General features: G+C 33.4%; 2 protein-coding genes across 3 annotated transcripts; one reads left to right on the top strand and one right to left on the bottom strand.

Moving 5' to 3' along the window:
* The first annotated feature begins 7382 nt into the window (after positions 1 to 7382).
* Positions 7383 to 9790, top strand: LOC133817810 (F-box/FBD/LRR-repeat protein At1g13570-like). The gene is made up of 4 exons (XM_062250414.1): positions 7383 to 7548; positions 8077 to 9006; positions 9111 to 9269; positions 9352 to 9790. Exons 2-4 carry the CDS (start codon positions 8185 to 8187, stop codon positions 9631 to 9633), a joined length of 1263 nt encoding a protein of 420 aa, XP_062106398.1. The 5' UTR covers positions 7383 to 7548; positions 8077 to 8184; the 3' UTR covers positions 9634 to 9790.
* Positions 9791 to 9931: 141 nt separating this feature from the next.
* On the bottom strand, positions 9932 to 14003 carry LOC133817809 (protein NSP-INTERACTING KINASE 1-like). Of its 2 annotated transcripts, XM_062250412.1 has the most exons (12): positions 13855 to 14003; positions 12997 to 13173; positions 12768 to 12900; positions 12592 to 12663; positions 12352 to 12495; positions 12195 to 12266; positions 12037 to 12096; positions 11851 to 11948; positions 11570 to 11719; positions 11104 to 11445; positions 10621 to 11000; positions 9932 to 10498 (listed from the first exon to the last, which is right to left on the bottom strand). In XM_062250412.1, the coding sequence occupies exons 2-12, from the start codon at positions 13097 to 13099 to the stop codon at positions 10178 to 10180; spliced, it is 1875 nt and encodes a 624-aa protein (XP_062106396.1). In that variant the 5' UTR covers positions 13100 to 13173; positions 13855 to 14003; the 3' UTR covers positions 9932 to 10177. The 2 variants fall into 2 exon arrangements, with proteins under 2 accessions (XP_062106396.1, XP_062106397.1); XM_062250413.1 differs by lacking the exon at positions 13855 to 14003 and having other exon boundaries at positions 11570 to 11716; positions 12997 to 13413.
* Positions 14004 to 15987: the final 1984 nt, after the last annotated feature.

Below are 15987 nucleotides of genomic sequence, written 5' to 3'. Positions count from 1 at the left end.
CCAGCCGATGCTAGGCTATGCAGTGAGCCTTCAGTGCTGTTTGGCGGCGACAACGTCGGCGTAGGAGATGGAGCCACTAGGAGTCATCAGCACTTTGATGGTTTGGGCGGAGACGACTTCGACGATAGGATATGGATTTGTTGTGAGTCGTCGGCACCTTGACGGTGGTGATGGGGTTCATGGACCTGCCTCGGCATAGTGGAGATGCCGACGTTGCCACTGAACGACACAACTAGGCGCCTTCGGTGGTGGTGGGAAGATTGATTGTTTCACGGCTCTATTGCAGAGAGCTACTTTCGGTGGGTGCTTAGAGAGTGCTTAGAGATTAAGACCTAATTTGTTCCTATTCACTTGTTTAATAAAAGGGTATTTTTGTTATAGAGTGTCATTTTCTTGAGAAACATTAACTTCAAGTTATGTTTAATATTTTAATGTGTATTAGAGTCAATTCATGGAGTTACCCTTTGCAATCTTTAAAAGTAACAAAAGACAATAGAAAAAAAATAACCTGATACTTTTTGGACACTATAAAAGTAACTTGGAACAATTTTAAGTATAAAAAAACAAAAACAAAAAATCATAGTATTTTTCATGTTATAATATATATTCTGACATTTTTTATACATTCAAATTAAAATCCAATACATATACATTCAAATTAGGAAGCGATCCATTAATTGATTTTATGATATTTTTATTATTATACAATCTTAGATGTTGATGACAAGTTTGAAAATTTTGGTTAATTTATGATAATTGACTAATATGGTTTAATTTTTTTTTAGGAAGAAAACAAAAGTCTTACTTTCATGTTAGAGAAATTGATACCAAAACTTTTAAGAGTCATATATAAATTATACATATTTATGTGTAACAACTATGAAAATATTATAGTGTTGCTACACAATGTATAAGATCGATTCCTTGTATGATTGCCTACTAGTACTTCTTCCACTGTAACTTGTCTTGCAGATACAAAATAATTACAACCATTATGATTAAATAAATTATATAATATTTCTATTTGTTTATTTATTTATAAATATAATTGTAAATTTTCAATATTATATATATATATATGTGTGCCTATATGTGTTTCTTTCTATATAGCTAGTTTTTTCTCAATCATATATTTTGCAAAAAAAAATCTAATCACAAAAATATCTAAAAAAAAATAACACAAATTTCTAAATATTAAATTAATAAATAAAATATAATTTTATTTATAAAAAAAAACTTAATAATATGGAAATATTTTTCCATAAAAGTAGCAAAAGTTAGGAAAAAGTCATTCAACTAGAAAAAGTTTAAAATGTCCATATTTATGAAATGACACCTCACATAATTTCCATTTAATTCAATATTTATTATAAGAGAAAATTATATTTTATATATTTTTAATAGAATGTGCAAAAATATGGATTTTTTACAACAACAAAAAAAAAAGTTAATCTACGGTTTTTGTTAAGAATTTTCATTTTTATGAGTTTATTTTTCTATATATTTTGTATAAAAGTTAGTTTATGCCATAATTTTTACCCTTATTCAAGTTTTATTAATTTGGAAGGGTTTGTTTGTAATTTGATTATTATTTTTTTAGCTTATTTGTTTTTTTTATATTAAATTTTTCTTTGGTTGTTTTGCAATTTTTCTTTATAATATGAATTGTGTTTATTATTTTTATTTATTTATTATAAACATTATTTTCCTTTTTTATTTAGATTGTACGTTTCTTTTTTCAAATCATGGGTAAGATAACTAGTTACTTGATTGATATTTGATAGTTATGTAAAAATAAAATCTTAGAGCTAGGTAAAATAACATGTACCGGGAGAGGTAACCAGTTACCTTGAAATGAGTAATCTTCTGCCATAAGAAGGGTAACTAGTTACCATAAGAGGGGTGACGAGTTACTCATATTAATATGAAAAAAAAACTTCAAATTTGAAGAAAAAAGAGGAAGAACACTTCATTAAAAAAGGAAGAAGAAATTACAATGATTTTAGTAACATAGGTAACTAGTTACTATAAAGAACCCAGAAATATACACACACATGAGAACATGAAGGTAACTAGTTACCATGAAGAACCCAGAAATATACACACACATCATAACATGAAGGTAACCAGCTCCCCCAGATATATACACACAAAGAATGGGAAGGTAACCAGTTACCCTCAGAAATATACACAAAGAGAATGGGAAGGTAACCAATTACCACAAAATTGAAGATAGAAAAAAAAAAAAAAAAAAAAAAACAAATCCACCCCCTTTCTCTCTCTCCCATCTTCTTCTCTTCCCTCATCAAGAACCCTAGCAACTGTTTGCCTCTTATTGCTGACTCTCCACTCTGACCACCTCATTGCATCACCTCAAAAATAGAAAAAAAAAATCAGATCTGAAAATGGGTCGGCAGTCAGGGCTGGGACTTGCCTGGGTGCGATGAGGCTATGGTGGAGATTTCGAGTTCTTGGTTCTCGGCTTGGAGTGCTGGGTTCGGGGTCGGGTTGTAGAGGGGTGGCATTGGATCTCGGGATCAACGATGGAGATGGAGATGAGGAGGGCAGTTCGCGTTTAGGTGTGGGTTTTCGTGGGGATGGGCTCGGAGTTACGCCGCGGAGGAGGTGCGAATTCGCACCTGGGTTCGGATGGTCAGACTCGAGTGGAGTTGGGTAGGGGTGCACACGGGTCGGGTTTCGGGTTCATTGGGTTCGGGTTTTACGGGTTTCGGGTTGAGAAAAATGGTACCGAAATCGATCTGAAATTTTCGAGTTTTTTGGGTTTCGGGTTCGGATTTTGGATTGATTCGGGTTGGGCTGGGTCATTTGTGTGTTTGGGCTGAAAAGCCAAATTTTGCAAAAATACCTTTTTTTTACACTTTTTTTTTCAAGAATACCATTTTTTTGGATTTTGGGTTGGGCTGGGCCAATTGGGTTTTGGGCCAAAAAGCCAAACTTTGCAAAAATACCATTTTTTACACATTTTTTTTTTCAAAAATACCATTTTTTTTTTTAGATTTCGGGTTTTAACCCAAACCTGACTTGAATTTTGTCGGGTTCGGGTCGGATTTAACCCGAATCCGACGGGTTTTCCCAAAAAACGGGTTTTCGAGTTGCGGGTCGGGCGGGCTTGCGGGTTTTTCGGGTCAAATGTTCACCCTTAGAGCTAGGGTCTCAAATGGTTGGGGCTCTCGAATGGAGGGTCGCCGGTGCTGGATGGGGTCACGGTTGGGGTCGCCAGAGCTGGAGGGAATTGCGCCGGTCGAAGCTGGAGGGGATGGTGCAGTTGGATTTTGGAGAGAGAATGGGTTTGTGTGGATGGGTTTCCAGAGAGAAAGTGTTTGTGTGGATGGGTTTCCAGAGAGAAAGGGTTTGTGTGCTGGTGTTTGGGAGAGAGAAGAGTGGAAGCTAATTTTACAATAGTACCCTTGTGTTGATTAACATGTTTTGATTTAAATTTAGCTTCCATATTTAGTTAGTTTGTAATTGTGTTTCCCATAGTTTGTTTTTTTCTTTAATAAATTTTCCCATACAAATTAGTAAAAGTATAATCCCTTTATTTTTGCACAGTGACGACATAAAAGCCATATTTATGAAAAAGGGAATTTTTTATAAATATGGCTTTTTAGCCATTACTTTGCAAAAATATGAGAATTAAACTTTCCCTAATTTGTATGGAAAAATTTAATTAACAAAAACTCAATTTATGAGAAAACTAATTACATATATGAATTCAAAATAAAACAAAAACACATCAGCAAAATGAGGGACACTATAGTAATTAACATAGCAAAAATTCCTCTGCTGAAACTTGAGTCCAAACCCCAGCCACACAAACTCGTTCTTTATGTGTATATTTCTTGGGGTAACTTATTACCTTCATATTCTGATGTGTGTATGTTTCTGTGTTCTTTATAGTAACTAGTTACATATATTACTAAAATCATAGTTACTTATTTTTCCTTTTTTAATGAAGTGTTTTTCCTTTTTTTCATTCAAATTTGATGTTTCTTTTCATATTTATTATAAGTAACCCGTCACACCTCTTATCGTAACTGGTTACCCCTCTTATGGCAGAAGATTACTCATCTCAAGATAATTGGTTATTCCTCCTCATACATGTTATTTAACCTAGCTCTAGGATTTTTTTTTACATAATTGTCAAAGAACAATCAAGTAACTGGTTACCTTACCCAAGATTTGAAACAAGAAACATACAATCTAAAAAAAAAAGGAAAAAAATGTTTATAATAAATAAAAATAATAATAATAAACACAATTCATATTACAAATTTTTTTTTTTTTTTTTGCAAAACAACCAAAGAAAAATTTAATATAAAATTAGTTATATAAAAAAACAAATAAGCTAAAAAAATAATAATCAAATTACAAACATACCCTTCCAAGTAAATAAAACTTAATTAAGAGTAAACCTATGACATAAACCAACTTTTATACAAAAATATGGGAAAATAAACCCATAAAGGTAAAAATTATTTAAAAAACCATAAATTAACTTTTTTTGAAAAAAAAAAGGTCATATTTTTGCACACTCTATTAAAAATCTCATATAAAATGTAATTTTCTCTTTGGAAAATTCCCTTATTATTAGCGAAGTTTTAAAAAAAATATGGCTTCTATATCATCAATGTGCAAAAATATGAGAATTATACTTTTCTTAATTTGTATAGGAAAATTTATTAAATAATAAATTAAAGTATGAGAAATACAATTAGTAGCTAACTAAAATATGGAAATGCCACATTTTTTTATCATAGTTATGTTTTCTTTGATTTTAAAGGTAATTTTTTTTTTCAATTTTTAATTATTTTTTCAGTTATTTTTTCTTTCTTTTTTTCCTTACTTATTTTTTCTTCCATTTTTTCTTTTTTTTTTTTCTACCAATTTTTTCCTTTATCCTTTTTTTTTCTTTCCATTTTTCCATTCTTCTTTTCATTTTTATTTATTTATCTATTTTTTTCTTTCATTTGTATTGTTTTGTTTTTTTTTTATTCATATTTTTTCAGTTTTTTTCCTTTTGTTGACCTGTGAAATTGGCCAACGGTCGTATGTACAATATACGACACCTTTTGAACGGAATAATATATGACAGAGTACAAATATCTAAACAAAACACACATGAATTTATAGTGGTTCAGCCCTGTTCTTCTAAACAAGAATAACCTAATCCACTTAGTCTTTTGTATTGAATCGCTTCAATAGACAATTACAAAGATAAACTCGGATTTCACTTGTCACAAATTTGCCCAAAATATCGATCCAAAAAGTCCAGAAAAAGAGATCCCCAAGGGAAAAACAATCCCCCTTTATGAAGCCCTGGGTCCTTTATTTGTAGTACTCAAGGGCTGTTACATGATCAGTAGTACTGGAGATCGTGGTTTGGTACACGATCATTGTGAGTGGAGATACGTGTCCACCTCCCCATGATTATGAGATCGTGGGGTCTTCTCTTTGTTTCTCTGGATCATGGTTGACGATGCACAATTGAAACCTTTGAGAAAACGCTAAGTCTTGGTTGGTCTATGAGACTTAGGTGCTAGGCTCGACGACCCTTTAGAGCTTGGGTGCTAGGCTTGCTGATCTTCTGGGTGCTAGGCCCGATGACCCTTTGGGTGCTAGGCCTGATGACCCTCTGGGTGCTAGGCCTGTTGATCTCAGTTTGAACGGGCGTGAGTTTTAAGCAGTGAAGTGTCTTTTGAAGTATAGGTCGACCACCCTATGAAGGATAGAGTGGACCAACCACCCCAATGGTTTCTTGGGCATGCTTAGGCCGACCACCCCTGGTCGACATCCTATAGGTCTTTGACCTATCTTTTTTGTTCATCGGTCTTTTTTCAATAATTCGTCATTTTTCCCTGATTTGTGATGCCACGTACCGCTTTTTCATTCGCCACGTCATCTCTAGATTTTTTAGGGATAACACCTTTTTTTTTCCTTCTATTTTTTCTTCATTTTTGTATTTATTATTTTCTCCTTCTATTTTTGATTTTTCACACGTATGAGCTTTTTTTCTTTCTTTTCTTTCCTTTTTTTCTACCAATTTTTTCTTTCCATTTTTCCATTATTTTCCTTCTTCTTCTTTTCATTTTCATTCATTCATCTGTTATTTTCCTTCAACATTTCTTTTGTTTTGTTTTTTTAGTTTTTTTTTCCTTCATTTTTTCTACTTATTCTTTTCTCATTCCTTTTCTTTTTGTTTTTTTTTTTCACACATATTTTAACATTACATAATTATTTTACTATTTTTTTATTTATTATCTTTTATTATTGTAATTTTTTTATAGTTTTTTTCCACTATATGTAAAAACATTCAAATTAATTTTTTCAGCATTTTCTTTTTATTATAACACCAAAATTTGGAAAGAAAACTAATAAAAATCTGAAAACGTGAATAGGTAACAAGTTACCCTGATGGGAAAATTCAAATCTAGAAAAATAAATTATATGAAGAAGATGGGAGAGAAGGGAAAGAGGGTGGATATGATTTTTTTTTTATCTTCAGATTTGTGGTAACTGGTCACCTTCTTGTTCTTTGTGTGTATATTTCTGGGGGTAACTAGTTACCTTCACGTTCTGATGTGTGTGTATATTTACGGGCTCTTTGTGGTAACTGATTACTAAAATCATAGTTACTTCTTCTTCATTTTTAATGAAGTGTTCTTCCTCGTTTTCCTTCAAATTTGATCTTTCTTTTCATATTTAATATGAGTAACCCGTCATCGCTCTTATGGTAACTGGTTACTCCTCTTATGGCAGAAAGTTACTCCTCTCAGGATAACTGGTTACCCCTCCTGATACATATTATTTAACCTAGCTCTAGGATTTTTTTTACATAATTGTCAAAGATCAATCAAGTAACTGGTTACCTTACCGAGAATTTAAAAAAAGAAACGTAAAATCTAATAAAAAGGAAAAAATGTTTATGATAAATAAAAATAATTTTAAACACAATTTATATTACAAAAAAAAAAGAAAAAATTGCAAAACAACCAAAAAAAAAATTAATATAAAAAAACAAATAAGCTAAAAAAATAATAATTAAATTACATACATACCCTTCCAAAATAATAAAACTTGATTAAGAATAAAACTATGGCATAAACTAATTTTTATACAAAAATATGGGAATATAAACCCATAAAAATTAAAATTCTTAAAAAAAAACCATAGATTAACTTTTTTTTTTTTTAAAAGTCATATTTTTGCATACTCTGTAAAAATTCCATAAAAATGTAATTTCCTCTTATTGTTATGCCCGTACATAAACAGGCCCAGTGGGCTTTTATTTGGGCTTGCTTTAACATGGGCTTGCTTTAACAGAGCTTACAGAAGTGGCGTTGCACTCGAGAGAAGCTGTTTGATTGGTAAAGGCAGTTTCTGACATTCTTAAAAAACTAGAAGAAGAAGAAGAAGAACAATGCGAATTCCCATGGTCTGAGACATGTACGCCTCAATGGTCATGTCCTAAATTTCATTCTCAGTCCCTGCCACACTCGATCACTGATCAACCTCGATTCCGTCGAATCGGTATTTTTCTTCTACTTTTATTTAGTATTCTTTTAATTGTTTTTTTTCTTTCCTCAGAGAAACCAGTATAGATTAAGGATAATCTATGGGGAAGATGATTATAATGATGAGATTTTCGTAGCAAGATTGTTTATAGTACCCTTTCCTTGTTTGCCTCTCATGTCATTTGGTTAATGGGAAACTGTTGTGGAAAATGAAATGATTTTTTTTTTACTTTAATGCTGATTGGGTTGGGATTTCTTGATTAAATTATTAAAGTAATCGTCAAATAGTGCCTATAATATCTTTCTCATTTTTAATTTGTTTATTTTATTTAATTATTCCCTTTGTAACACAATAAAAGAAAGCATGCTCTGCTCTCCCACGCCAATAACATAAAATTGAAATATCATAATAATCTCCTATGAGTTTTACTAAATTGAGCACCCACATTTCAAGATTTATTATGCTTAGAAGAAAAAGAAGAACTAGAAAATGGACTTTCGTGTCAATTAACTTTTCTAATTTATTGATTGGTGTGTGAAACAGTTCTTTATGCAAGGGGGGTTGATTTTCAACGTTAAGGCTTTCATCTTTTGATTGGGTTTACCTTAACAGATTTGACAAAAGTGATATATACTCGTTTGGCTAAAATTAATGGAAAGGAAAATGAATGTAGACAGGCTTAGCAATTTACCATGGGATGTATTAGACAGCATTCTTCTACGCATTCCCCTAAAAGAAGCTGTGAGGACTAGTGTTTTGTCTACAAAGTGGAGGCTCAAATGGACTAGCCTTTCCCAATATTTGATCGATGACAGAATCTTCTCTAGTGGTTTAGGGCTGGACCCGATAGCCAGATGGGATCAAATTGCGGAAATTTTGCGTCAAGTTGAAATGAACCACAATGGACCAATTGAGAAGTTTAAACTCTCTGCTTATTGTCGTCTGGACCATTCAGTTTTACTTCAGTGGATAATTTTCTTAAGTGGGAGAGGTGTAAATGAGTTTCTTTTGGAGAGGTTTGATTCTCCCATGCCTTTTGAGTTCCCTTTTGATCAGTTTTCTTGTCCAAAGCTGAGGCATTTGGACCTTTTTTGTTGCATAGTCAAGCTACCACTTGTTCATGCTTTTGAAGGGTTTAGCCACCTTATGAGCCTTCAGCTCACTGAAGTTAGCATCAACACTGAAACGCTAGAATGCTTGATTCGCAAGTGCCCTGTTCTTGAGAGGTTGACATTGTTGGAGTTTGGTTATCCAGTTTACTTGAAGATTCAAAACACAAAACTTAGATATCTGAAGATAGTTTCTGCAATAGGAGATATAATTCTCCATGATAATCCTTTCCTAGTTAGTGTTGAAATTCGCTTGAGGATCCCACCTATGCCAAATATGTTGGAACAGGATAACAATTTAGTCAGGATTTTTGGTTCTTTGCAGGGGATTAGAAGACTTGCTTTGTCAGATTTTTCTATTTTGGTAATCAACCCTCATCATCATTATTTTTTATTTGTTTGGGATGCTCGGGAATTTTTTTTGGAGATATTATTTTTTATCGATTTCTTTCCTGCATTTCTTGCTAGTTTATGTCCAATGGAATTATCCCAGAAAAGCTTCCTTATCCGCTTGACAATCTGACAGTTCTTGAACTGAGTGAAGTAACAGTTGATACTTTGAAGCATGCCATGGTTTGTCTCTGCCTGCTCAAGAGTGCTCCAAACTTGGAGGAACTATATATTTCAGTGAGTTTGTGAAACAGATTTGTGTTAATATAGATGGCTTCTTAGTTACCATGATAATGACATTTTGTCTTCACTTTCTTAGGTTGCTCGACCATTCACTTCTGGAAAACATGTGACCGATTTTCTGAGGGACAAATGTCGGTTTGGCATGTATTTCAACCGGCTTAAAGTAGTGAAGATCAGAGGAGTGTGGGAAATGGATCATGCTTGGCACTTTGTCAAGTTTATTCTTGCTAATTCACCAGTGCTTGAGGCTTTGACTATAGTATGTTTAAGAAATGGAAGGTTTACAGAAGAACAATTACTGCAATTGGAACGTGCTTCAGAACGTGTGAAGATTTTAAGCTTAACCGCAGTAGTCTAATGCCCCTTCTGTGATACTTTTGTAGTCTCTTAAAGTAGCTATCTTTGGTGATTTCCATCTTTTCAATGTATATTTTGTTCGATAGACTTATTTGTGTTTGCGACCTGGATCTTTGAGAAAGCTATAATACAGATTTTTGAGATTAGTTTCAAGTTAACGTGAGAATGTATGTGTAGGTTTTACGAGTCCAAATCCAAATAATTATGGGTTTATGGCTTTTTATGTTAGAAGCCAAGGTTTTGCTCTTTTCAAAAGATGTGCGGCATCATATTATGTATTATTTTTTGAGGAAAAGAACAAATGGGAATATCGATGACATTATATATCTTGAATCAAGAGATGTCAGTTTCACAAAGTAATATTCTGTACAGTTGCAATACAAGCATCAAAAACCTTTGTAACTCTAATATACAACAGGTAAAGAAATAACTCTCAATATTCATATATATATTTTTTTTCACTTAATAACTTCAACTATAATATGTCCCTAAGATATGCCCGGTTTCATTTAGAAGGAAAGAAAATGTTTACTTCAGAAGAGAAATCACCTGGGACCAGAAAGCTCCATTGCTTGGACTAGTAATGAAGAATCATCTGTGAGATCAGAATATCGATCTGACGATGAAAACTCATGAGGTTTTCCCTTGGTTGCCTCAACTCTTTGAGAGGCTTCCCATTTTTCGACGAGCCCATCACCTTCAAGCATCCGAACCACTTCAGACATTTTTGGTCTGCGGCCAGGCAGGTATTGGGTGCACAACAGAGCCACTTGAACCATTTCCTCAAGCTCCACCCTATCATAGTTTGTCTTAAGATCCTTGTCTACTAGCATTTCAAGTTTCTTTTCTTGATGAATTTTCCTTACCTGTGATCAGATTATTTAAATGTCAAATAAATGGTGTAGACAAGTACATAGTAATGAGTTCATGGTTTTAAATGCATCAGCCACGTGTTCTTAAAGCCAATCATCAAAGAAAGTCAACTGACCCAATCAAGAATTGCTCCTTTCTGATTAGCAGCCTTGCCAAATTCAAGTGCTCTCTGACCCGTGATAAGTTCAAGGAGAAGAATTCCAAATCCAAAAACATCTGTTTTCTCTGAGGATTGACCAGTGGACAGATACTCTGGCGCAATGTGTCCCACAGTACCCCTCACGGCGGTGGTGACATGTGAGTCTTGATGATCCAAAAGCTTTGCCAATCCAAAATCTCCTACTACAGCCTCACAATCATCATCAAGTAGTATGTTTGCAGCCTTCACATCCCTGTGTATTATCTTGGGATCACACTGTTCATGAAGATATAATAGCCCTCTTGCTGCTCCTAAGGAAATTCTCTTCCTTGTGCTCCAATCTAGTACTGGTTTCCCTGTTTTGATATGAACCCAAGTTCAGAAAACTAATCCAATTTTCCATTATTGTAACACATCTATAAATAAATTATATTATGTGCTGTAGTAACTTTTATTTACCTTTGAGACGAGAAGCAACACTGCCATTTGACATATATGGATAAATTAGAAGCCTTTCTGTTGGTGTAATGCAAAACCCGTATAGTCTGAGAAGGTTCCTGTGAACTGCTAAACTGATCATCTCAACTTCAGTCTGGAATTGAATCTCTCCTCCAAGTGCACTGCCATCTTTAAGCCTCTTAACAGCTACGAAAGTACCATCATGAAGAGTTCCTTTGTACACATGTCCAAAACCACCTTTGCCTAGTATGTTCTTGCTACTGAAGTTGTTTGTTGCAATCTGAAGTTCCCTAAAGTGGAATCTCTTCAAGTTCCCTAGTGAAATTTCTTCGTGATGCCGGTCTGAAAAGTTCATTATGCGTGGCACTAAGTAAAGGAGTTTATCAATTGGTTTCTAATGTATTAGCTTTGTTTCAAGTAAGTGTTCTTAAGTGAAGATGTTTTTTCTAACTTAATTATCACAAACCTTTGACGTCAAAGAATGTTTGTTGATTCCGCCTGTGCCTCCACCACAACACGGCTCCAAATCCAAGTGCAATCAGACAAAGACATCCTAAGCTTAAACCGAAAGCAAGGGCTATTTTGTGATTTCTAGGCTTGGCAGAAGGAAGAGCTGCTTGAGAAATAAAAAAGCCGAGTTTATAAGCAGTGAGAGATTAAACAAATTGAATTTTAAATCATTAGAAGGTTTAAAAAGCTTAAAACTCCTGAAATTCACAGGAATTTAAACTGAATTAAGCTCCTTACTATCTGAACTATTCAGGTTCATGGACATTGGCATTAATGTTGTCCCATAGCAGCCTGCTTCAGATCCAGTTGGGCAGATCAGAGGATTCCCAACAATGCTGAAAAAGAAATAAGAAAAGGGTGTTAAAGTTAGGCATTCAATTTTGAATTCTATCCAGAGAGAGAGAGAGAGATGGATTTAATTACTTGAATGTTTTAGCAGGAAATCTTGGTACAGGGGCGCTAAGGTTATTGAAGGATAGGTCCCTAAAATCCAGAAGAGAACAGAATTAGAAGAGCATTGCCCAAAAAACTTGCGTTTGTCAGACACAGTATGAATTAACAAAGAAATGGCCAAGACTTACAGAAAGGCAAGCTGGGTCATGTTAACCAATGACGTTGGAATTATTCCAGTGAGACTGTTATTGTTAAGCCTCCTGCAACATTCATATCAAAAAAATAATTAGAAGAGAAAAATACATTGTTTAGATTGTACAATATGAGTTGCGAATGCTAGCTTACAAGTACTGGAGATTTCTGAGGTGGCCTAAAGAGGAAGGAATTGTTCCGGTGAACATATTATTAGATAGATCAAGTGTATGAAGATTTGGGAGCTTCCCAAGCTCTGAAGGGACTGGTCCTTTAATGTTATTGTTCTGAAGTAATCTGTAAAGTGAAACAATTAATTAATACCTGAAAGAATAACCAAATGAAAAGAGCAAGAAGGAATGGAAATAAGTGCTAAATTGTACGGCTACTTACACAATCTGGAGATTTGTTAAGTTGCCAATGCTTGGAGAAAGAGTACCAGATAGATTTTGGCTAGGTGTGCCTCTGAAACAAAAACAATATCAAAGACCTCAAAAGATTGGACTATTTTTCCGTTATAACATTTCTTCATGGAGGAAACTTCAAACGGAGACGGTGGTAAGACTTACAGGCCAATGACTAAGCTTTCAGGTGAGCAAGTAACCATAGTCCAGCTACATGGGTCAACAGAGTCTGAATCCCAATTCTCAAGCACACCATGAGGATCTTCCAGAGAATGCTTTATGCCCATTAAAGCTTGAACTAAAAAAATAAAAGTAACCAGATGAGAAATGCCCATTTTATTTAAGCTCAAACACATGGAGGACAAAACAAAGCTATAAAGCTTTCAATAGTTACCTTCAAAGTTTACTCCTTTGGGAGACAGAATTCCATATACAGAAGTCCAAAACAAGAGAAACGATACAAGAGAAAGAGCAGCTTCTGCTCCTTTCATTCCCATTGAATTGATACTTGAAAGTCACAAAGCTTCAGAGAAGAGAGACCCCCCTATGAATGAATTCTGTTTTATGATGACTGAGAAAGACAAAAGAAATCCAAAACCAAACTGGGTTTCAATTTGAATTCAGTTTTTATCTTCAAATCAAAAGATGGCTGCTGCTTTTCATGGCTATAATCCTTTTAACCAGGGAGACCATGTATGTATGTATGTATTTAAGACCCAAAGAAAAAGGCAGTCTCTTTTAGTACTAGCAGTAGTAGCATAAAGGAAACCAGCATGCCAGACGTGGAGCCAAGAAGAATAATATTTAATAAAAATAGTATCTTTACAGGAACTAAATTAACCAAATCTAGGTAGAATCAATAAGGCACAAAGGATAGAAATGGAAATTCCCCTACATAGTGTGCAAAATCAATCATGCAATCGGCCTAGGAAAAAAAAAAACAGGTACTTGTGAAAGATCTATTCCTACTCCAACATAACACAATTCAAACCATAGTAAACAAGTTCAGCATGAGAAGAAACATATGATAAATTATCATGTTAAGTTCTCTCCTCCTGATCTAAGTCAGTAATGGGGTCATATAAAATCATTGTCTAGAGATGGGTACAAGTATTATTATTAACCAAGTGTGTATTTGTTTAATTATGTTTAGACACATAAAGTGAGTAGAGCAGGGTATGTGGTATATTTATTTAGTTTATGTTTTTATGCATATGTGAGTGTGAAAACTTGGAAAAAGGAAATGCTTTACTTGGGGAGTGAGAGAAATCCAACATTCCCTGGGCATGACCATCAAGTAGTAAAGTCACAAAAACATCATCTTCTCCTTTCTTTTAAGGAAACGAGAATGTGAGTGTGAGAATCTCGAGGAGGGAATTGAGGCTCGAGATTGAGGATTGATTTGGTAACCCACTACATATTTAACCTTAAGGATCTTTGTTTTTTGTTTTTTTTTAATTAATATAGTATAAGAAAACATATATATGCCTACGAAGAATACTATATATTATATAATATGACATGTACATAAGTTTATTTTATAAGTAAAGTTGGTCTCTTTTGGCTGGAAATGTTGGGCATGCTTTGTAGATAGATTCCACTATATCACCATCAGCAAAAGAACAATGACACATGCTCACTCTCCACCTTCAGCAGACAGTCATTCCCCAAACATATATATTATTTTTAATTTTAATTATTTTTTTATATATATATATATTTTGTTCAAAAAGAGAAAAACTTTAAAAAGCAAAAGCTGCCTGCCATACCCTCCTCTTTTCTCTAGGATACTCTCTCTCTCTCTCTCTCTCTCAATTATGAGACTAAAATTAATATTATTTTTACTTATTAATTATTTTTACAGCTGCTAATGAATGAGGCCTGTTGTAGAAGTTCTTTGATGGAAAAAGGAGACGTACAAATAAGAGAGTTAAAACTCAACCAAATATTGTGTATTGCATGCGATATATATATATCTAAGATTAGAACGTACTAAAAATATTAATAATTAAGTACAAAATTAATAAAATCATAACATTACAGAGAATTTTGTAAGATAATAAAACACTGATTTAATATAGTCATGTATGACTTTTCTAATTGAAAGAACCATTTTGGTAGTGCTGCTATCTAATAGGGACTGATATCACTCTCATGATTTATACTTACCATTATGTGGTGATTCTTTCTACTGATCCTTATCCTTCATTCCAATTTGAAAATAAATAATAATAATGCTATGGTTTTCTTTCTTGTTTTTCTCATGCATGTTTTATTTATTATATATTTTGCAATGTTATGGTTCTACTTTTTTTTTTAAAAAAATGAATAAAAAATAATAATATGCTCAAATACAAAATATATGAAAAAGAAAAAAGAATCTGTAACTTTTGGACAACAAAGTGCTAAGCATATAAGCTTTATTTTGAACAGAGAGAGGTCGCAGCTCTCAAGGAAGAATACAGGCGAAGCACTTTTTACCACACAACGGTATATTTTGTGATATATATATATATATATAAATATATGTATACACTTTTTTTTTTTTTTTTTTGCCAAAATGTATACACTTTTTTAGTCCTTGAAAAATGCACATATATTACATAGATCAAAGTTGAAGCAATGTTTTTACACTTTTTAACACAGGTTTTGATTATGGTCTCTTGTGACAGCTAAATATGTTGGTTAAACACAGCCTAATGGGGACTTATATAAGTTACAAAGTTGGAATAGACCAAACAGAAGATGAGAACAAAGTTATTTTAATGCTGGAAAATGACAAAACTAACAGTGGATTAAATGCAGCTAAGGCAATATTGTCTCTTTCTTCAAATCTCAATTCTAAACCAAGTAAAAGAGGGGTATGCATTGCCCACTAAACAGATTCTCCCCTCTTGATCAGGACCATAACCTCAGATTTTTTAGATAAAATAATCCAAAACTAATAGTTTAATCCACTATTTGTATACATTGCATGTCCTTTGCTCTATTCTCTTTAATAAAATTGACAATGATAGTGTGTGTGCCCAGTAATCTGATTTCTTAGAACAACCACGGCCATAGAAATTTTTGACACCTGGACCAAATATTAGTTTGGCTTTATATATGTATCTCCTTGAATGAAGTGTGTATGAATATGTTCCTATATTATATAATGAAGTCATTTATACTTAATGGCCCATAACAATGAACAATATTTCATGTAAAAATTCACCCCCTAAAAAAAAGGGTTAATGGGGTATTGTGTCTGAGGTTTTTTTTTTATTTATTACAGTATTTCACTTTAGTGATCAATCAGATTACTTGGTGAGCTGTCTAGTGAGAAACTTGGACAAAGCTTTTGTGGCTGGCTTTGCTTATGTTCTCCGCAAACAATTGTAGAAAT

The sequence above is a fragment of the Humulus lupulus genome, chromosome 2, assembly GCF_963169125.1.
Source record: "Humulus lupulus chromosome 2, drHumLupu1.1, whole genome shotgun sequence".
NCBI lineage: Eukaryota > Viridiplantae > Streptophyta > Magnoliopsida > Rosales > Cannabaceae > Humulus > Humulus lupulus.
Note: the sequence above shows the minus strand (reverse complement) of the source record. Positions and strands in the feature narration are given on the sequence as shown.

Coding starts and splice junctions, on each gene's coding strand:
- LOC133817810 (XM_062250414.1), top strand. CDS start 8,185: ATGGAAAGGAAAATGAATGTAGACAGGCTTAGCAATTTACCATGGGAT. Junction 9,007..9,110: donor TGTCAGATTTTTCTATTTTG/GTAATCAACCCT, acceptor ATTTCTTGCTAG/TTTATGTCCAATGGAATTAT. Junction 9,270..9,351: donor TGGAGGAACTATATATTTCA/GTGAGTTTGTGA, acceptor TCACTTTCTTAG/GTTGCTCGACCATTCACTTC.
- LOC133817809 (XM_062250412.1), bottom strand. CDS start 13,099: ATGGGAATGAAAGGAGCAGAAGCTGCTCTTTCTCTTGTATCGTTTCTC. Junction 12,496..12,591: donor TTAACAAATCTCCAGATTGT/GTAAGTAGCCGT, acceptor TTCACTTTACAG/ATTACTTCAGAACAATAACA. Junction 11,001..11,103: donor TGTTGCTTCTCGTCTCAAAG/GTAAATAAAAGT, acceptor ATATCAAAACAG/GGAAACCAGTACTAGATTGG.